This window comes from Rutilus rutilus (genome assembly GCF_951802725.1).
Source record: "Rutilus rutilus genome assembly, chromosome: 9".
Lineage (NCBI taxonomy): Eukaryota > Metazoa > Chordata > Actinopteri > Cypriniformes > Leuciscidae > Rutilus > Rutilus rutilus.
Window position 1 is genome coordinate 27,668,669 of NC_140223.1, and position 22,254 is coordinate 27,690,922.

The 22,254-nt window shown below is 37.0% G+C and overlaps 2 protein-coding genes across 6 annotated transcripts in view; both read right to left on the reverse strand.

Moving 5' to 3' along the window:
* Positions 1–231: 231 nt before the first annotated feature.
* fxyd5 (FXYD domain containing ion transport regulator 5) lies at positions 232–17,212 on the reverse strand. 2 transcript variants are annotated; one of them, XM_084419195.1, is made up of 9 exons: positions 16,980–17,212; positions 13,654–13,699; positions 10,712–10,810; positions 10,241–10,372; positions 9,547–9,612; positions 8,946–8,975; positions 2,418–2,492; positions 2,275–2,320; positions 232–800 (listed from the first exon to the last, which is right to left on the reverse strand). In XM_084419195.1, the coding sequence occupies exons 1-9, from the start codon at positions 16,989–16,991 to the stop codon at positions 776–778; spliced, it is 531 nt and encodes a 176-aa protein (XP_084275321.1). In that variant the 5' UTR covers positions 16,992–17,212; the 3' UTR covers positions 232–775. The 2 variants fall into 2 exon arrangements, with proteins under 2 accessions (XP_084275321.1, XP_084275322.1); XM_084419196.1 differs by having other exon boundaries at positions 10,718–10,810; positions 16,980–17,083.
* Positions 17,213–21,874: 4,662 nt separating this feature from the next.
* Positions 21,875–22,254, reverse strand: part of nphs1 (NPHS1 adhesion molecule, nephrin) — a 119,014-nt gene continuing 118,634 nt past the window's right edge. For all 4 annotated transcript variants that reach the window (XM_084419147.1, XM_084419145.1, XM_084419146.1 and 1 more), the window contains one exon: positions 21,875–21,942. The gene's annotated coding sequence lies outside the window, so the exon portion shown is untranslated. The remainder of the gene's footprint in view (positions 21,943–22,254) is intronic.

Here is a 22,254-nt window from a genome sequence, read left to right on the forward strand (position 1 = left end):
TGTTCAACTATTGAACATTTACACCTTGCTCTTTTTTCTGATACGCTAATGGTAAATATCACAGAGAGATGGTTTTGATATTTTCATTTTCCCTGACATCATCATATACTCATTTTCCACTGCTGACAGTCCAAATGAGCTCATGTGAGATAAGTAATATGACACGTGTCACTTATTTTGCTGTATTTTTTCACAAGGACAAGATGTTGATGTTGAATTCAGATACATGAATCAGAGTCAAACGGTTTTTATTCTCTCCTCTTGGGAGAACTCATGATAAATGTGTCTGGAAGCCTCTTGAGGGCGCTTGTGAGCCACACAACGCTTCCCTCCAATTCAAAATGATTGACACACCTGAGGATGCACGTATTGAAATAATAAAACACAAGTACAGGCCTGTGTTGTACAAAGTTTGACGCTTAAACAGAGCTGTTTGGTGCAGGAGAGCAAAGGGATGAAGGGATTTTGTGTCTGAGAAGCGTGATTACGTTGGGATCTGCCGAAGTCTCAGCCGTTGTGTTACCATTGGCGTTTAGTGCTGCACGATAGCACACATCTTATTCCCCGGCGCTTCAGTGTGACAAACCCAAAGATCAGTTTGAAATAATGAACATGTTCACACACACACAACCTCTCCATCTTTTATGATGTTGTTCTCACAAGGGGGAAATGTAAGTCTGTAACCGCTGTCGGAACAGGTCTGACTGGCTCCTTTGTGTTCTCCTGCTGTTCTTCTGTTTATTGGCGAGCCGGCTGATCAATGCCGGGAAGAGTGTTAACTTCTGGTCACCACGTATGAACTAGACACCCCGACAAAAAAGACAAAAAAAAAAAAAAAAAAAAAAAAAGTAGAAAGAGGGAAAAAACCAAACGTTTTTCAAAGCCAGTAAGTCAGTTCACTTAGAAATCATTTTGATAATTCATCAATGCATCTTTTTTCTATGTAGGAAACAACAGCTAAAAAACAGCTACAAAACTGAGAAAACTAGGAAACTGATTCGTCATATTTGAAGGACGTATTTTTACCCGCAGATTAATAACTGCCTGTGGGAATGCTCTTAATAAATCAACTGAAAGTTTATTGAAGTTGGCATGAAGCGGAAGTTACGATAATTACGGAAGTTTTTCGTCTTTTTTTAAACAAATTTCTTCTGTGAAGTACATGCAAGTGAAAACCTTTCGAAAAAGAAAAAAATATGTAGGGCAGAACTTGATTTTGTCCATCGGGAATTGATTGGATTGATATGGTTTGCTATTGGCCGATCTCATGTGAGTGACAGGTTGCCCCGCCCTCATGCCAGTAAACACATCATCGGAGAAGAGATGTTGTTGGAAGAGGGAGGGGAAGCTGTTTTAATGAAAGATTTCATGTTGACTTTAAAAGTGTGTGCAAAATAACTTCTTGCTTACAAAACGTAACCTTCCCTCCAAAGTCATATAATGCAACATTGTAGCCCACAGGACATTAAATATTTCATTAAATATAGCATAAATCGGCTGTTAAAGCCTATAGCGGTGTTTCACATCAGCTCTGTGAGAGGCAAGGCCATGTCAACAACTGCTTTCTTTCCAGGTAAAGCGTTACCGTTTCTAACTATTTTGCAAAGAAAGAAAATTATGCCCTTTTACCTTAATAGCCGAGACCATTTGAAGGCTCTTTTCAAAGAGAAGCATGTCATTACTCTTCTCTTATATTACTGAAATTATATACTGTTTTGTTGTCTCTCTTGCACAAGTCAATTCAGTTGACATTCTGCCTATGCAATTGCTGTGTATTTGCATTTTTAAATTCCCATTTTAAAGTGGCACAGAGGGGTGTATAATAATCACATTAAAGTTAAACTCTTTGCATTCATCATATGTGGCAAGATTGAAATCATGTGCTTTGGATCAATCTATATAAAATCCCTAATGGCTTCTAAACACAATGAAGTCTGTAACGATTATAAAGACACATCATGAAGTTGCAAAAGGGGTCAAATGTTATTAGGCACCCAATCATTGAATGCGTTCAAGTAGCAAACCATGGTTAGGTAGAATAGCATACTACCATACTACTTTTAATATTGCTGCAGTATGTAGCATGTATACTATGCACAGTAGGCAAATATATGCATGTGTAACTTGAATTAACTACTACATTTGCCTAAATGATCAGTTTACAGGAGAGCTAACATCATGGACTACTGCATCCCATAATACGTCTTTGTTAATATGCCATTAACACACACAAGACATAAACATATACAATCACACTAGAGAGATTTTGCTCACCTTCCTTTGCCAATTCGACACCGTGGGAATCGTTTAACTTTGCCACCTTTCAGACGAAGGAAGAATGGAAAAAAGTGAGAAAAGATGTTTGAGAAATTGAAACGTGACTATCATGACTGAAACTTGAAGTTGGGTTAACTCACAACCAAGCACCAGGATTCCCATCACGAAAAGAACTGCAGCAATAATCAACCCTACTTGACGCAGAGATTGGTAATCTAAAAAACAAAAAAACAAACAAGTCAAGTTATGCATAAATCAAAATGCAAAGCACACACACACACACACACACAAATCTGGTCTTACAGTCTGAAAACACAAAGTCACATTCATTTTAATTTCATGTTTGTGTGATGATGTCGTGGGAGACTTGAAATCATCAAGTGTCTCTCTCAGCAGGAGAAGCGGCAAAAGTCAGATTTATAAACATCTTAAACTTTATTACATTCAGAAATAATAAAAACATTTTATGAGCTCTCTCATCATTTAAGGGTGAATTTCACAAACATTATCACATCGCACATGTAGTATTTACAAATAGTTTGTATATATATATTTTCTTTTTATATATTTCATAATATATATATATATATATATATATATATATATATATAGTGGTGGTCAAAATTGATGGCACCCCTGATAAATATGATAAAAAATGGCTGTAAAAAATAAATCTGCATTGTTTATCCTTTTGATCTTTCATTCAAAAAAATCACAAAAATCTAACCTTTCATTGAAGTAAAAGAATTGAAATTATGAAATAAATGTTTTTCTCCAAAACACGCTGGCCATAATTGTTGGCACCCCTAGAATTTTTTATGAGAAAAATATCTCTGAAGTATATTCCCTTTAATATTTACCTTTTTTAGCACACCAGGGTAACTAGGAACATGAAATTGTCCAGCTATGACTTCTTGTTTCAGAGGAGTTTAAATATGAGGAAACACAAAGGCCAAATTCCCTTAATCATCCATCACAATGAGTAAAACCAAAGAATAAAGTTCTGATGTGCAGCAAAAGATTGTTGAGCTTCACAAAATAGAAAGTGGCTGTAAGAAAGTGGGGGTAAAATCACATCATAAAATAAATGTTTTTCTCCAAAACACGCTGGCCATAATTGTTGGCACCCTGTTATTAAATAATTTTTGCAACCTCCTTTTGCCAAGATAACAGATCTGAGTTTTCTTCTATAATGCCTGATGAGTTTGGAGAATAACTGACAAGAGATCAGAGACCATTCCTCCATACAGAATCTCTCCAGATCCTTCAGATTCACAAGTTCATGTTTGTGCTTCTTCTCTTCAGTTCACCCCACTCATCAGGTCAGGGAACTGGGACGGTCATGGCAGAAGCTTCATTTTGTGCTCAGTTACCCATTTTTGTGTTGATTTTGATGTTTGTTTTGGACCGTTGTCCTGATGGAAGATCCAACCACGGCCCATTATAAGATTTCTAGCAGAGGCTGTCAGGTTTTGATTTTTGATCTGTTGGTATTTGCTAGAATCCATAATACCATGTATCTGAAGAAGATGTCCAGGACCTCCAGCAAATAAATAGGCCCACAACATATAAGATCCAGCAGTGTATTTAACCGTAGGCATGGGGTACTCTTCATCCCTGTTTGCACCAAACACATCTTGTGGGTTTGCTGCCAAAAAGCCATTTTTTTTTCGTTTTATCGGACCATAGAATCCGGTCCCTTTTGAAGATCCAGTCATGTCTGACAACTGAATATGCTGGAGTTTATTTTTGGAGGAGCGAGGAGGATTTTTCTTGAAACCCTCCCAAACAACATGTGGTGATGTAGGGGTTGTTTGATCATTTTTTAGGCTTTCTGACCCCCAAGACTCAAGTAATCTCTGCAATTCTCCATCTGTGATCCTTGGAGAGTCTTTGGCCACTCAAACTTTCCTCCTCACCGTCCATTAAGACAATATAGACACACATCCTCTTCCTGGCAGATTCGTAACATCTTTAGTTGATTATAACTTCTTAATTATTGCCCTGATGGTCAAAATGGGGATTTTCAATTCTTTAGATATTTTCTTACAGCCACTTTCTATTTTGTGAAGCTCAACAATCTTTTGATGTTCATCAGAACTATATTCTTTGGTTTTACTCATTGTGACGGATGATTAAGGGAATTTGGCCTTTGTGTTTCCTCATATTTAAACTCCTGTGAAACAAGAAGTCATAGCTGGACAATTTCATGTTCCTAGTCACCCTGGTGTGCTAAAAAAGGTAAATATTAAAGGGAATATACTTCAGAGATATTTTTCTCATAAAAAATTCTAGGGGTACCAACAATTATGGCCAGCGTGTTTTGGAGAAAAACATTTATTTCATAATTTCAATTCTTTTACTTCAATGAAAGGTTCGATTTTTGCGAATTTTTTGAAGGAAAGATCAAAAGGATAAACAATGCAGATTTATTTTTTACAACCATTTTTTATCATATTTATCAGGGGTGCCATCAATTTTGACCACCACTGTATATATATATATATATATATATATATATATATATATAATGAAATATATAAAAAGAAAATCATGGAATATACATGCATTACTATTTTGAGAATTTGCATTTTTATTAAGTCATTATTTAGTATGTTTAATAAGCTTTTATCCCAAGGGACTGTTGTCTGGTAGCTGATTCCTGGTTTTACTATCCTTGTGGGAGCATTTGGGTATCCACAAAGCAGGCATAACCTCACACACGCACACGCGCTTTGAAGTAACAGTGAAAATCAACCGGCATAAAACACCCTTAACTGATGACTCTGGAACATATTCAAGCACTTCTAAACTCAGTTCCTGGGGAATGAATGCAGAACAGAGGTATCCACGGGTCACGGCTAATGAGGATATTTCTTGAACGTCAGATGCCCTAGCTGCCCTAACAATAGGAAGTGATTGAAACAGCGACTGTCGCCAGGTCATAAGCTTTAAACTACAGCACTTGAGACAGTAATAGCGCTCATGCTCGGCACCTCTGTGCTTCTTATAAACACAATGCTTTCCACTGACAGGGAGGTGGAGTTCCTCTGGTCTTTGTGTGCGGACGCACTGTCAGCGGCTCGTATGCCACTGTACCAGAAAAGCCAGCAGACAATTAACAACTGAACAGCACAGAAACTGCCACATTTCGTGATTAGTTGTTAATGGGTTACACAAGACAGGGTTTGTTAACTAAAACGCTGCGTCCAAAATATCCCTACTTCCTTAGTAGGCAAAAAACAATGTGCAAGTAGTATGTCCGAATTCATAGTATTAAAAAAACAACAGGAGAAAATTCCCCGGATGACCTGCTACTTTCGGCAAGATTTTGAAGTGCGCAATCGATGGACACTTTACTATCCCATGAGGCCACAGGAGAGGATTTGTGAATGAAAGTGGAGCGACGCAACTGAAGCCATACCGTAGGACACATCATGACTATAAAGTCCCCCTGTGGTGAAAATCAAGCGTTTAATGTTGTCTATGTGGTGTTTTTTATATGCTTTAAGACAAACCATGTGCAAATTCATAAGTCAACACCATTACTGAGTATTTTCTCCTTAAAACTGCAGTGAATCAAAGACAGTCTCAAAAACGCAGTTTGAAATGACGTCACAAACTACCTTGTAACCAATTAGGGGTGCGTTTCCCGTACAACGACGTAACTCGCTGGTTAACTACCATAGTACCATGCATCGTTGAAGAAATCAACTAGCCAGTCACGACTGATTCCAGAAACCGTACTGTCGCAAATTGGTCGTTCAACCACGTTGGTTAATGATGTCACACAGGTGGTGGAGTAATAACTTTCTTTAATCAATCCTTGTCATGAGCAAAATAAGCAAGCTGACATTCAGTACAACCTGTGTCTTTTATTTAGAATACATATAAATGTAATTTACATCTTTTAGTTTGGCAAGAGATTTAAAGCGTCATTTTTTGAAGAGCGCGCATGTGTGAACATGCTCTACCATGTAAGAAGGAGCCTATGATTGAATCTGGAAATGAAGCAAAATAACTGCGGAAAATGAGAAATAGCCCTCAGATGCCATATTCGTAATTTATAGCAAAGCATGTAGCATTAATTCGATCTCAACAGATTCATTGTCCACATGTCATGAAAACAAGAAACTATGCTTCTAACCACACCTCGAGGGCTGTCGTTCCAACCACACAACTTTGCGATGCTGTTTGCGAATGTTCGTTAGAACTAACCGACTCGTTGAACTATGCTGGTAACGACGGAACTTGCGACCATAGTTGGCTAACGATGCTTTTGGGAAACGCACCCCTGGTCAACGTGTGATCGTCAACAAGTGGATCTCTGAGTTGGTGTGAGTGAGTGGAGGCGGGGCTAATTTGCATATTCATAGAACAACGTATAGTAAATGAGGCAAGGGTGTAGAGTTAATTTCAAGCTAAGGAAAAAACGTTTAAATATGTCATTTCGGTGATCAAAGATGAGTTTTAAGGGATAAAATGATTTACTACAGGTGGACTTTAAAGGAACCGTATGTAAGATTGTGGCCAAAACTGGTACTGCAATCACTTTCAAATTACTGTAGAGCGGTGTATCCCCTCCCCCTCCCCCCTGACTCGAGGTTGCCAGATAGGCTGCAGGATCCAGCAGGAACGTAGGCCGCTACAAGGAGCTTCCAATGGCAAGTGACGAGTCCTACACAGTACGTTTTTTTTTTCTGTTAATTATGTTTATGCTTCATGAGAGATGTTTTGCGAAGTAATTATGTATCGCAAAAATGTACTAATGGTGATTAGCCAAACATAATTGTAAAGATGTACGCTTGTATGTGACAGTACATTGTTAGAACAGTAGCTGTTAGTCTAACTTGTAACGGTAGGTATCTGTCATTAACGTAAGTACAAGTCACTATGTGTAATAGATATCAAAGATACAGCTATTCATTTAGCTGACGCTATAAGTGAAAGCGACCAGCTGTATTTTTTAACTTACCCTGCAGTACACGTCCATATGTGATGTGAAAGATTACATGACATTCTACTATTTTTGGCTGTAGAACTTGCATGAAAAACAAGTAGGCTACAAAACGTTCTCCGTTTTCAGCCGTCTCCATCTTTCAAAGGCATCTCCTATACAAATCCTTGTTTTATTTCGGACTTTGTCACGACGTATTTCGGATTCATAACGAGGTCTTTTAGGTTTCGTAACGTTAGACATTTTTTTACCTGACACGTTTGTAGCTGCAGCTGTGGTAACTAGAGCAGAGCTGGCAACCCGGATGCCGAAACACTACTGACTTTGTGATTAGTAGATATCCTGGCTGGACTACTGTTGTCAGTGATATAAGTATTTGAAATGAACATGATTTCTTAATGTCTAGTGACATATCAGGGCCATTTTATGATTAATTGAAATACATTTCTTACATACGGTTCCTATAAGCAACTGCTGCTGATGGAACTGCAACGCCAGCTGGAAGTAAACGGTTAACTGACGTAGCTAAAGAACTCAAAATTCACTAAGCAACAGTGGAGAGGACGGTGTAGAGGATAATTTCATTTGACAAAATACAGAAAAAGTTATTTTAAAAAGCAATAGAATGGTTGCTTTGGGCGTTTAATGATATCAGAAACAATTACAAGGCCACATACCATAAAACATAACTTTCTTAATTTGTCAAGTAGTAACGACTACGGCAAATCAGCTGTTCTCCCGTAGTAGACGGTTACAGTAGAAAGTTGCGAAGTAGCAGTTAATGTCGTGCCTGCGCAATAGAACGCCAGAATGCCATTGCCGTTCTGTTGCTTAAAGTCCCTATAGTGACAACATGGCGGATATAATACGTCCGAATTTCATTCATACTACCAACAATCATACTATAAAGAACATACGTTTTTAACAGTCGCAAAGTAAGTTTCAAACCAAATGTAGTAGCTACCTACTGTTCAGTATGCAATTTCGAATGCAGTAAAACTATTAAGACATTTCTGTTAATCAAAATAAAGTTGAAATAAAATAAAATAAAATGTAAATATTAGTTGATAAACTTAAACTAAATGTAAATTTGAAATGATGCTTTGGCAATAAACTGAAATTTAAGTTTAAGTAGAAGCACTAAAATTATTAACAGGAATTACATAAAAACTAAAGACTAACTAAAACTGATATAAATAAATTAAACCTACATAAGGAACTTTTTTTAAATTAATGACAAAAGCACATAATAAAATTGCTAGAAATTAAACTAAAATTAACATGAAAAAAAATGTAATAATAAAAAAAAGCTAATTCAAAATACTAAAACAACTGTAATAAAACTAAAATAAACACTAACATAACGCTGCCACAAAATATTTGGTCTATTAGAAAGTGTTGTTATTTTTAACAAAGTAGTATATAAATAGTATATAAATAATACTAAAATAACACTGTGATCAGATTACTGTGATGTTTTATCATCCATCATGTGTGAATCAAAAAGTCCAATCACTTAAAAACATTCTAACACAACTCTTCCCAAAAAACGCATGATTTAGAAAGTATCATTCACATCTGTAGCACAAATGGAGCGGGTCGATTTACAGGCTAACGTTTAATACTTTAGGTTAGGGGTTTGTTCCAGTGGTAATTGTGATGTCTGCATTAGTAAGCACTATTATTACTAAATGATTAAATAGATACTTACTGTTTTTAAACGGCTCATCCCATCTCTCATCTGTTGAAGAAAATGTACAAATGTAGGTTTTGATATAACAAACAAGACCTGAAGACAGTCTATGTGCCTATAAAATGTAAATGGACTCCATCATTTTCATGATATGCAAAATAAACTACTAGTATATGTGTGGGTGTGTGTTGGCATATTCGTGTTCACTGTGATGGATCCATGAGCCTGCTGCTTCTAATGGGATGACACAATCAGAGGACTTTTCCTTTCACCTGTCCACCTTAAATTACCTCCAACACGAATTTCTATGATCCAGTCAGGGTTGAGCCAATGGGATGCTGTTTATGCAAATGACTTAATGGGTAAAAAGCAGTGGAGAGAGACTGATATGGGTTTTTCATATTTTAATATATGCTATAGCCATGATGGAATTTAAAGGGATATCTTACCCGAAAATGTTGTAATGAAAAGTATGTCATTATTTATTCACTATTATGCAGTTTCTATTCTATATATATATAGTTACTGGCACAAGGGGAAACTACCACCTCCAATATATCAATGTATCATGAGTGAAAAGTCAGTATAAGCAGAAGATGAGGAAGATGAGAAAGTTTACCCCACACTGTTACTTTGGTGGTTGTGCAGATGGTGGTTTTGCTGATGGTGGTGTCAACGGCAGTTGCTATGAGAAAATGAGAGGGAGAGGAGGTCAGGGAGAAAGACAAGAAGAGAAACCTAATCTAGCATGTACACTCTTTCCTCAAACTCACAGAATTATGAATAGGAGTGAGCTTTTGAATCCCGTTTTTGTCCATAAATGTAAGTTGACAGCAAAGACTTTCAGTGTGAAAAGCAGACGCTTCCCCTTATCTCAATCCTATGCATTTGTCCGTAATTGCTTCTAATTAAATTCCAGCAGCACTCGTTCTCTGTCCGGCCCTGTCTTTCAAATTCAATTCTTGCATATTTCAATAGCACCGCTCTCCCAGGATATATGGTTGGTTGATTCTTCATAAAGCATATCAGCTCTCCACGACCGTGCTCCGCAATCCCGCGGAAATGCCGCATTATCTTTAAGCCTCTCAGCATGGAAAGAGCGTTGAACATTTTCTAATTACCTGCTAATTAGTTTCTAAGTTATGTGTGCCCTTGATATGAATTGCATGAGTAAAGAGGAAGCCTCTCAGCTATTCATGCAATCCTCGGCTCTGTTACCCTCCCCCAATCCCGCAATCCCACACTGAAAGTCCTTCTGTTTGAGTGGGAGGTTTTACCGAAGCTGTACTTAAGTCAGGGGCATCAAAGCTTACGCTGTACGGCAGACGTCTCGTTGGGGGTCACGGCGGAGGTCACAGTTGAGATGTTTGTGTTCGCCACAGGTACGGTGATGTTTAACTGCTGTGCGTCTGGGCTCATTGTCACCCCTGTCGCATTCAGGTTAACTGGAGGAACGAGGAGAACACTTCTGTGATTGAACTGTATTTGAGATTTGAGACGGTGATATAAGTCGAAACAAACAGCCCTGGTTTATTATGCCACCAGAAATCAATTCTTTCCGAGACGGATCAAACTTTACAGAGTATGTTATCAAGGTAAGGGAGACCAGTAATGTCGTTCCACATCTGTAACTCAGTTTAGCTCTATTGGAAACACTTAGATTCAAAACAGCAAACATAGCATAGAATAAACAGATAACAATTCTATAAGACATTATAGGCAATCCTGGAATTGTTATGCAAGGAAATAAAAATGTAAAATAATCAATACTATTAGAATCCTACTATTACCCATGGGTCCAGTGGTGTTAGACGGCGGTGCAGTGCTATCCGGTGGTGTCGCGGTGGTGTTCTCTGTTTTTGTCGTATTCTCAGCTGCATAACCTTCACAGACAGAAAAAGACACACATTTTGGCTTTGGTGAGTAAAATAAATCATCTACTTCTTCAAAGACAGAAAAAGTTTGGGTGGAGAAATCTTGTGCAGGGCAACTATCTATACGTGTGGTCATTTGGATGCTGATCATACTCTCACATATATTGGAGTTGCCGTAAAGTACGTTTTCTGGGATTCTGTTCAAGATCTTGGGATATTGATTTCCCTGGGGAATTTTCAACAATGTGCCTTGGCAACGATTCAAATATTATTTTGAAGGCTGATGGCTCTCTTATGATATTATTTGTAGTGTATAAAAATACCAGAAAATGGCATTAGCAAACCCCCCCATCTATTGCATGGATGAACTGACTTATAATGTAAAGCTTAAAAAAAGATTAATTTCAAAGTAATAGTGTGAAATACAAGTTTGTATGAATATGAAGCCACTATACTAAAAATATAAAGATAATAAAGAAGACTACAAACAAAATACATTTGTTTAAAGGACAAGTTCGGTATTTTACACTTAAAGCCCTGTTTACAGATCGTTTCTGATGAAATAGAACGGTTAAGATTAAAATTTGGACACATGCTGCTGGCCCGAGAATTTTAGGTTTATTTCGCTTTCCCCCCCACTTACACAATGGCAGCCTATGGGCACTGGAACAATCCTTCATAAAACGCATTAAACTTTCGTTTACAAAGACGTGAAACTCTCAGTGGTGTTCACTGATATGCTCACAAAAAAAATCGCTGCAAAAGATGCTTTCCAACAGGTGTTTTACCATTCGTTGTAAAACTGTGGATCTATTTTTCCAAACGTCTCACACCCGTACATTCTTCCGTTGAGAGCTTGAATAATAGACACTTCAGCCCAGTTGGTGGCGATAATGCACCTTTGCCAATTGCAAGCAAACCACTGGCATTTAATTGAATACACAGAAGAAGCAGAAGAAGAAGCGGCAGAGTAATACCAGAGAATGTCTAATATGGCGAGAAGTTTCACTCTCACTACACTTCCGGCTTCTGAACTGGTTGCAGTTCCACTCTGATTCCATATGAGGGCGCTCACAGGACGAGTGCAGAATGAATGGAGGTCAATGGCGGTATACCCCTCAAAATCCACTTTTCTCAGGATATAATTTTTTGTCTAGTAATTTGAATGTTGTATTCGAAAGGAGATGCAAAGAAATTACACATTGCTGGGTGTTAGATTTTTTAGAGTCACTTATTTGCTTTAAAAAGTCTTTCAAAATGTCAATGACGTCAGAATGCTGACGTCATTAGCAGAATGCTGACGTCATTAGCAGAATGCTAGCGTGTTATGGGCAACAACAACTCAACCTGTAAGAAATCAAAACGACATAAGTACTCGTTCATTCAACTTTCGACCTAAAACCCATGTTGAACTTGCCAAATCTACAATCACATCTGAGATTTCTCAACGGCAATCGGGTGAAAGAGACAAATTTAGCCGTCTAGCCCCATTGACTCCCATTCATTTTGCACTCATGGCGAGCGCCCCCAGTGGAACTCTGGTGGTACTACAACCAAAATTCGGTACAATAGGACTTAATAGGGAGTGGGCAGGCTCTCCGTAGACGGGCTCTGGTAATACCGTACCTCACACAGCTCATCCAATACAAGTCAATGGAGTTGGACAAAAACTACGATAAAACCTGTTGGAAAGCATCTTTTGCAGCGATTTTTGTGTGAGCATATCAGTGAACACCCCTGACCACTCGGTGAGTTTCACGTCTTTGTAAACGAAAGTTTAATGCGTTTTATGAAGGATTGTTCCAGTGCCCATAGACTGCCATCGTGTAGGTGGGGGGGGGAAGCGAAATAAACCTAAATTTCTCGGGACAGCAGCATGTGTCCAAATTTTAATCTTAACCGGTCTATTTCATCAGAAACGATCTGTAAACAGGGCTTTAAGTGTAAAATACCGAACTTGTCCTTTAATATAAACAATGAACTGAGGGCTTAAATACAGAGTAATCAATGGAAAACAGAACAGGTGCGTAAATCAATTAACAACCAAGGAAACTAATGATGACTAGGAACTATATATTATTATATATTATATTAAATTATATTCACTTTAAACTGTCAAATTAAGAAGTAATATATATACAGGCCTATTACAGAAGGAGCGAGCGAGGCTGTGTTCAGTGGCACTCTCATTAAGACTGTAGAGACAAATATCTGAGATTGTCACAAGACGACATGAGGCATTTTTTACAGAGCATAACCAACATCTCCATCTGACACCATAATGACTTATGAGTGTTTAAAGAACACATTCAGCACAATGATGGTGGTTGGCATCAGAGTTCAAGATTACACATGCAGCAGATGAATGCAAATGTATTCTGAGTCTGGCATAATAACAGCGTGTTGATGTAGAGTGCAGTGGTTTGTAATGAAGGCAGGCCTCTCATAGACCCTGCCACAGAACAAGGACTAATTGTGGTCTAGCAGAGATGAGCCGCAGCATTTTTTGTATGCATTTTCCGGCTACGCACAGTTTTTCCAACGAATCCCTTCACAAGATGAATGGCCACATGAGACTGAGCAATTCTACTGGCAAGCGCTGTGATTATTGCAGAAAGGCTATAATCAATCTTTTATCTGAAGTTTTCATCTGAAAAAACCCACATATTAGACCCGCTGGTCATTTGTGGTTTTTGGTAATGTAGGATTTTATTAAAAATAGGCTTTATCAGATTATGCTGACAAATGTTTATAGTGTACAGCCTACGAGTAACGTGATAAAAGATTGTGTGTGTGTGTGTGTGTGTGTGTGTAAGAGAGAAATAGAGAGGAGCAGAATAGTGATAACTCACTTCTGAAGACCAGTAACAGAAAAAAGGACACCCCTCGCAACATGATCTGAAAGAGAGAAAACACTCACAATCACAAATACACAAACAGGTTATACTTAGAAAACATGATGTGTTCCATGTACAAAATTACTGATTTTCCCACAAACATCTGCTGTTATTTCAGCATTCTATTCTCTTTATCCTATTGCACGTTTAAAGCAATTGGAAATGCCCTTTTTGCAACTTCTATACTGTTTTTATATGTGAGAAACATGTTTGATCACACTTTAATTTAGGGAACTCATATTTACTGTTAACTACGACTTTTGCCGTAGGTAGTTGTTGTAGTGGTTATGTTTAGGTATTGAGGGATGTAGAATATGATCATGCAGAACGAGACATTAATATGTGCTTTATAAGCCAATATGCTAGTAATATGCACGCTAATAAGCAACTAATTAATAGTAAGAATTGGTCCCCAAACTAACGTTTATTCATTAGGGGTTGTTTGGATGGTTGAAAAGTGTGTTGTTATATACCTAAATGAGCCTGACTAAATGAGAGTTTGCCAAGACAATGTCTAAATGTGCTACCAGTCAAAAGTTTGATTTTTTTTTTTTTTTTTTATATTCAGCAAGGATGTATTAAATTGATCAAACGCGACAGTATATTCTTACAAAAGATTTCTTTTTGAAATAAATGCTGCTCTGTTGAACTTTGTATTCATCAACAAATCCTAGCAGAAAAGACTTCTAGGGAATCCATTTTAGATTTAATTTGGAATATTTAGCAACCGTGTATCTGTCACTGTGCTTTACGCTTCTCTCATGTTGCCCGTAAACATTCTGCCCATGTAATGAGAGCATTTGAGATGAAAGGTCTTGACATTTCCCAACGTTACCATTAGCCAATCAATCCTGAGATGTGGTTGTTTTAGAAATTTGTGCCTTTTGATCCATTAAAGCCAAACAATAGAAGGCTGCCAGTGTTTCTAATGGGAGGGGTTACTTAGCAACACTGCATAATACAAACACTGGATTATGACACATCAGATGACAGGCCGCCATTACAGTCACCAAGCTCTCCATTAGTATAATCAAACAACTGCAGGACCAAAATACAGCAATCCATAGGTGTGGAGAACAGACTGCAGCAGACTTGGCCAAAACTCAAGGCTTTGAATATGAACCAATGATAGCAGAGTAATAGGGTGTCAGGGAGAGAGGGGTAAGATGAGTCACTGGGTAAACTGTGTCATCCCTGTATTTAGAAAAGTGTGCACTTATATTTAGAAAAGATCCATTACAATTGGATGCACATGAGAAAATAAGTAACTTTTTTTTTTCATGTTAGATTTTCTATATCATGCAAGTTGTTAATATAAGCCATGCATTATTAAAATGAGAATTATTAAAATTATTTTTTTTTTAAGTTTTTGTAAACTTTGTCTCTTCTGCTCACCAAGGCTACATTATTTGAACAAAAATGCAGTAAAAACTGTAATAATGTGAAATATTAATACAATTTAAAAGAAATGTTTCTATCTTAATATATTTAAAATGTAATTTATTCTTGTGATCAAAGGTGAATTTTCAGCATCATTACTCCAGTCTTCAGAGTCACATGACCCTTCAGAAATCATTCTCATTGGCTGATTTGTAACTCAAGAAACATTTCTGATTATTATAATCGATGCTGAAAACAGTTGTGCTGCTTACTATTTTAATACTTATAATACTTTTTTAGGATCCTTTGATTAATGTGAAAGTTCAAAAGAACAGCATTATGCAAAATATACATTTTTGTAACAACGCAAAAGTCTTTAGTTTTCATTTTTAAATGCATTCTTTAAACAAAGAAAAGAAGTTAACTTTTGAATGGTAGTTTAGCTGTGATGTAAACTATGTCAGATGCTTCGGGGTAAGTTGTGCCAGCGTCAAAACATACGGTGATACCGAGATTTGCAGTAAATAATGTTGCATTCATCTTGTTGACAAGCAGGGGTCAATTTTTCTAATAATGTGAAGGAAAAACAGTATAACGTTGAGTCAGTAACATTACTAAATGCGCCAAATTACTAAGATCACAAATAACAGACAATCAGTAACAACCGATACAGATTAGTTTTTGTTTTTTTGAAGGGTTGAAATTTGAATTACAACCATTTAAATAGTTATCTCTACATAAGTTATCGTGCTGTTTGAATAGTTTCGTGCTGTCTGCTCTGATTAGGGAACAATATTACAACACATTGTGCAATGATCTGGATGAGAGAAACAGCTTCCTCTAAGCCGGAAGAAATGTGTCCCAATGTACGTTCTGCTGAAACCAGCACATGGAGAACACAACCCAGCAGGAAGCCGTTGCATCCATTTCTAGTTTATTTGTATCAAACTCAAGTTAAAAACTTAATTAAGACAAGTAATGACTGTTGACATGTCAAAGATGATTAATGCATCATATCAAAGCTTTAGGCTAAACATTTTCTGAATAAATGAGCAAAACCAAACTGTGATACAGTTATACAAGAATGGTTGTAGTGCTAATAACAAAAAACACATAGTACTCTGCACTTCTTCCTGTAAAGCGCGAACTGCTGCACGTGTCTTCACTGAACATTCACTTTAAGTTAGCGTTGTAGAGTTAATCATTCCCGTCTTTTATAACACTATTCAATGCAGAGATGATTCTGATTCATAAAGAAATGGAGTGAATGTCTCAACGGATCTATCTATTAATGCCTGCAGACTGGCAACAGTAACATTCCTAACATGGTGTTAACTAATAAAACAAAAACTTGAACGCAACTTTATAAGCTGATACTGTATAAATGTGTCTGTGACATTATTTTGATGATCATTTTTGTACTAAAATATGCCTCATTTCTTCTGATTCTGAGGTGAAAAATGACCTATAACACTTCTACATGAAACACACAGAGAAGCCTTTATCTTTTCACACTATTCCAAACATTCATAATATACTACACATTTATTTGTCCCTTTTCCATAAATTTGAATCTTTTCTTTTGTGGCCTCCAAGACCTTTTTTTCATTAGAAGTAGCCGCTTTGATATATGGAGGGCGAGCCTGTATTGAACTGTGGCTGTGTAACTGCAGGTGAGTGAGTGTGTTTACCGGTTTCTAAAGACAGATCGTCCTCTGGGTCTTACATGATCGATGGATCAGATAAACCGAAAGGCTGGTCCACGGTGACCCCACATGCTTGGAGCATGTGTGCCTTCGACAAAGCGTACATCTCTACTTCTCTCTCTTTCTCTACTCAACAAGCTCAAAATCTCTTAAAACAAGTCTACCTACAAATATTGACTGTTTTATTTGACTTACCTTGATGCTCATTTTGATCTTGCGTATCACATCCAATCAGAGTTGAACAGAGAGCAGCATCTGTGGGTTCCTCGTAACTGAGAGGAAATGGAAGTTGGGCAAAGCATTGACCACGCCCTTGTTGAACTTCCTCTAACGCTCAGCCGTTCTCACTGGTGCCGCGGCCTCTCACTCCATCCACATCTGCCAGCCCTCTTTTATGCCCGTCTCATCAGCTATTGTCTACAATTCAAACTGTGTTAATGCCAGCCTCTCTCACATTGTGTGTGTTTCATCACTGTAACTCATTGCCTGTAGGCAGCTCTTCTTCGTGTCTGTCCATTCAAAATCTACCATGAGATCAAAACAAAGTCTGTATTTGTTCAGAACACAAATTAAAATCAATTTAATAGATATTTTTTTTTGTTATACCAAACAACATATTTGCTAAGCAAGTTTCATTTGTCAATAAAATGTGAATGTGTTAAAACCATAGACCCTGTGTTGCTCTTCGCGTATTTCAATGAAATGAATGTACAATATTATTGTCTGATAGTGTTTTTTTAATTACTATTTTGTATTTTTAGGGGATTTTATTGTACAAAATTATATTTATGCAGGAGTTACAATCCATTTATTCACTTTTTGAGCAACATTTCTAATTTAAACTGTCATAAGTCTTGAATGAATTGGAGCACATACTTAAGTTTGGTGTCTTCTTAAAGATGACACCTTAAACAAGTTGATTTCTAAATTTGAGGTTAATCGCTCAAAAAATTAGCCTTCAGTAAGATTTTGTTTGGGCGCAGTACCAAACTTTCCCATGAGATGAAATTCAATGCGGTCATATTTGACTGCAAACAATACAAGTTTTACTTTTTTCAGGGCCATTTAGCCTTTTTGAATCATGTCCATTATTTGTGTGTGTGTGCTGTTTGAAAATGTCTTGAACTGAAATCTGACTTGATCGCATGCTTTGGTATCTTCATAATTTGTAAAGCAGCAGACTTAAACAAAAGTCTCATTTGCCCGCCATTCGATAACATTACAATAACATAACAATATAGGATAAACATCTGAGATATTAAAGATTTTATTTGAGAATATTTTCTCTTAGTTCTCCTTTAAATGATTACCTGAGAGTGACGTGCAGCAGAACGCAGAGTTCTCTGAAATTGAGGGGAAGGAAACCACGTAACCACAGCTGAATGTGTTAACCGAATAGAACACTACGTTCCAGACGTTGTCATGACAGCAAGGCCTCCTATGCCTGCAATTTGGTTAGAGTACAATCATAAAACTATTGAAACTTTTGTTCAGTTTAGATGTTTTTAGCCTCCTCAAAAGAGCCGTAATGAACATCAAGCGATCTCTGGAAACCCTCCTCCTACACGCTCCAACATTTCTTGAGAAAGAAATTAGATTGCACAACTCTCAAATGATCAACATCTTCATTGCTCTGATTCAATAGTACAGGGTTAAGCATGGTTGACTGAACCCACCTTGTATAGACTACTGCTATTATACGTCCTCCATATTTAAACACCTACACATTATATAAATCACACTGTAAACTGTCTGTTGTGCAACAATAAACAATAGATGATTTCCAGAATTCAGAACGCCTCGTCCCCATGTCACGTTCTCAACATGAACCCCCGCAATCCCAGGATTCCTTTCCTTCCACAGAATGCTGCATAAATAAGACTTATTAACTAAGTTTTGGGATTCTGGTTATGATGCTAGGATGTTCCGGGTGGTTTCCAGGGTGTTGTTATGTTGTTGCTAGGGTTCTCTGGGTGGTTGCTAAGGGGTTACTTACTGATCATTATAATATCTGTTTCCTAGACATGGAACAGGTTAAAGGGATAGTTGACCCAGCAATTTTAATTCTGTCATCATTAAAGGGATAGTTCACTTTGAAATTAATTTTTGATATGTTTTAGCTTACCTCAAGGGCATCCAAGATGTAGGTGTCTTTGTTTCCGCAGTAGTTTCAATTTTGATATTTTTAGGTCAAACCGTTCTTGTCTGTCAGTCATATAATGCAGGTCTATGGTCACTGGCTCAAAACACAAGCACAGAGTCCAAATTAAAACAATTCCCCACGTCCAAATGAAACAATTCCCCATCATAAGTACACATTGATGGCCTAAGACACGAAACGAGCGGTTTGTGTGAGAAAACGAACAGTATTTATATCGTTGTTATCTCTTGAAAACAGCACACGTCCAAATGATCTGACGGCGCGGGCGGGTATAGATATATACATAGATGTCGCCTTGGCTACGGTTTCGTTCCAATGAACTGCAGTAGCGAAGGCGACATCTAGTGTATACATCTATACCCGCCAGCGGGCGGGTATAGATATATACACTAGATGTCGCTTGGCTACGGTTTCGTTCCAATGAACTGCAGTAGCCAAGGCGACATCTATTTATATATCTATACCCGCCCGCGCCGTCAGATCATGTGCTGTTTTCAAGAGATAACAACGATACTGTTCGTTTTCTCACACAAACCGCTCGTTTCGTGTCTTAGGCCATCAATGTGTACTTATGATGGGGAATTGTTTCATTTGGACGATGGGGAATTGTTTTAATTTGGACTCTGTGCTTGTGTTTTGAGCCAGTGACCATAGACCTGCATTATATGACTGACAGACAAGAACGGTTTGACCTAAAAATATCAAAATTGAAACTACTGCGGAAACAAAGACACCTACATCTTGGATGCCCTTGAGGTAAGCTAAAACATATCAAAAATTAATTTCAAAGTGAACTATCCCTTTAACTCACCCCTAAGTTGTTCAAAACATGTATGAAACAGTTGAAACCAAACAGTTGATGGACCCCATTGACTTCCATAGTATGGAAACAAATGCAGTGTAAGTCAATGGGGTCCATCAACTGTTTGGTTACCGACATTCTTCAAAATATCTTCTTTTGTGTTCAGCAGCAGAAAGAAATTCATACAGGTTTGGAACAATTTGAGGGTGAATAAATTATGACCGAATTTTTATTTTTGGGTCAACTATCCCTTTAAGGCATGTTCACACCAAGGACAATAACTAACAATAACTATAGAGTTTTAATTTAATTTATTTCCAGCTGATGAACAATAAAAACACTGATAGCCAATCAGAATCCATCCTGTTTTAAAGAGCTTGAAAATTTAAAGCGATAGAAGCCAACTGCAGCACACTTATAATAAACAATGTTATCGTTATCATTCATTGGTGTGGATGCTAATTATTGTTATAGTTATATTCATACTTAAGAAATGTGCTATATAAATAAACTTGCCTTGCCTTGCCTTGCCTATACTTAATGTTCTTGGCATGAACGGGCCTTTACTGTGTTAATGCAAGCCAATGATATTTTTCCTCCGCCGTTTTATCATTCACCATAGAAAAATTGTAAGTCTGAAAAGTGCAGGAATAAAAAATAAAAAAAATAATAAAAAGTTTAAAGTCACCATGAAATCAAAATGAACAATTCTTTTTTTTTTTTTTTCATGCACATGATTTTTTTTTTTTTTTTTTATTAATGTGCCTCATAATCTTCATAATCAAAATAACTCTCCCTCTCTCTTTCAGCGTCATCTCTTCTCTTCTCTGATGATGTGTTTACTGACGCGAGGGCAGGGCAACCTGTCACTCATATGACATCACAGCAATAGCAAACCACAACAATCCAATCAATTCCCAAATGGACAGAATCAAGTCCCGCCCTACATTTTTCCTTGTTCGAGAGGCCGTTTCCCTTGGATATATGTCATAAAAGGGAAGAAATCGTATTGCAACTTGAGTTTCATGCCTACTTTACTAATTAGGGTAGGTATTTCAAAAAACTTTTTAAAGGTTTTTACCAGGACTCAATGGTCTCCTCATGTCAATACACTAAAAGTAATTCAGACTGTCAAAAAAAAAAAAAAAAAGTAATTTCCCCAAAAGCTTTTTTATTAACTGTAGTGGGACAGATCTAGTTAATTTCTTCCCACTCTAACACTACCTAGCATAATGAAGAGAACAGAGTTTTAACAAGGACGTTTATGGAGCACCACTTAGCTTTGAGTGCATGTCCTTGCATTTGACTGAAAAAGTGGCAATTAGGGACCAATGTAGCCATAATTTGTCACTGGTCATCACAGCATGGGACAGACCCATCATTATGAAATAATAAAAAATAACTAGCTATAAAACAACAGAAACCATGTATGCATATGAGTGTGTCGGTCCAGTAAATCTATTCAAGTGCATTAACATTTAGACTGATTCAACTCCTGACTTTGTGAACTCATTTTAAACTTCCCTTTTCTCTTTAAAGGAGTAGTTCATAATTCTGCAATGAAACACTAGAGCCTCATGTCATTTTTTTGTGAAAGAATCTTTCAGCCCAGTTTTATGAACTGGATCAATTGATTATTCAAAAGACTAACCTCAAAAGAAAGTTTGAAATAAATAATGTCTTCAATTTAAGTCTGTTCCTCAAACAAAGTTATCGTATGACTTCGGAAAACGTATAGTTCACAAGTCATATGGACCACTTTTATGATGCTTTTTGGAAAAGAAAAAAAATGTGTGAGATGTACATGATTCACATTTTTATCTTTTGGGGGAAATAAATGAGAACATTTCCATTGTTTTCCATTTTTTCCCTTTGCGGCTGCTTGAAAGCTCTGACAGAAGTTACGTCTGAGAATCAATATAATCAATAACTCATCGATGAGACTTTCTTATAAATATAATTCAAAAAAAAAAAAAAAAAAAACATTACAAATGTGTACAATGCAGGAATCAAACTGCTTTTGATGGGCGAAGTGGAAAAGAAAACACCACCAGATGAATCTTTGATTACACCAATTTGGCTGAAACACATGTCTGGGTTATTATTGCATGTTTTAGAGGTAATTACCTGATTGAAATCTTCTGAGGTGTTCAGTAAGCGCCTGTGCAGAAACGTCTTTCTGGTTGTCAAGTGTCCTAAAAAAGATATAAAAAAAAGATTGACGTTAAATAGGATATAAATCTGTCAGAGAGTTTAGTCTTGCACAGACCGTCAGTTTCAATCACTCTCACTTTCTTTTATGGTACTATTTTAATTACAGGCTCTCACATTTGTTTTTCCATAAAAAAGAATTATAACTTAAATTGTGCAGCTTGTTAAGGAGAGGTGTGCTATTACAGTACTTTTCAAAGATATATGATTTTGACTTGGTGGTAATTCGCTTTTTTTATATCATATATATTACAAAATACACAGAGTCTGGTATTATGTAATAAACATAGTGCTGT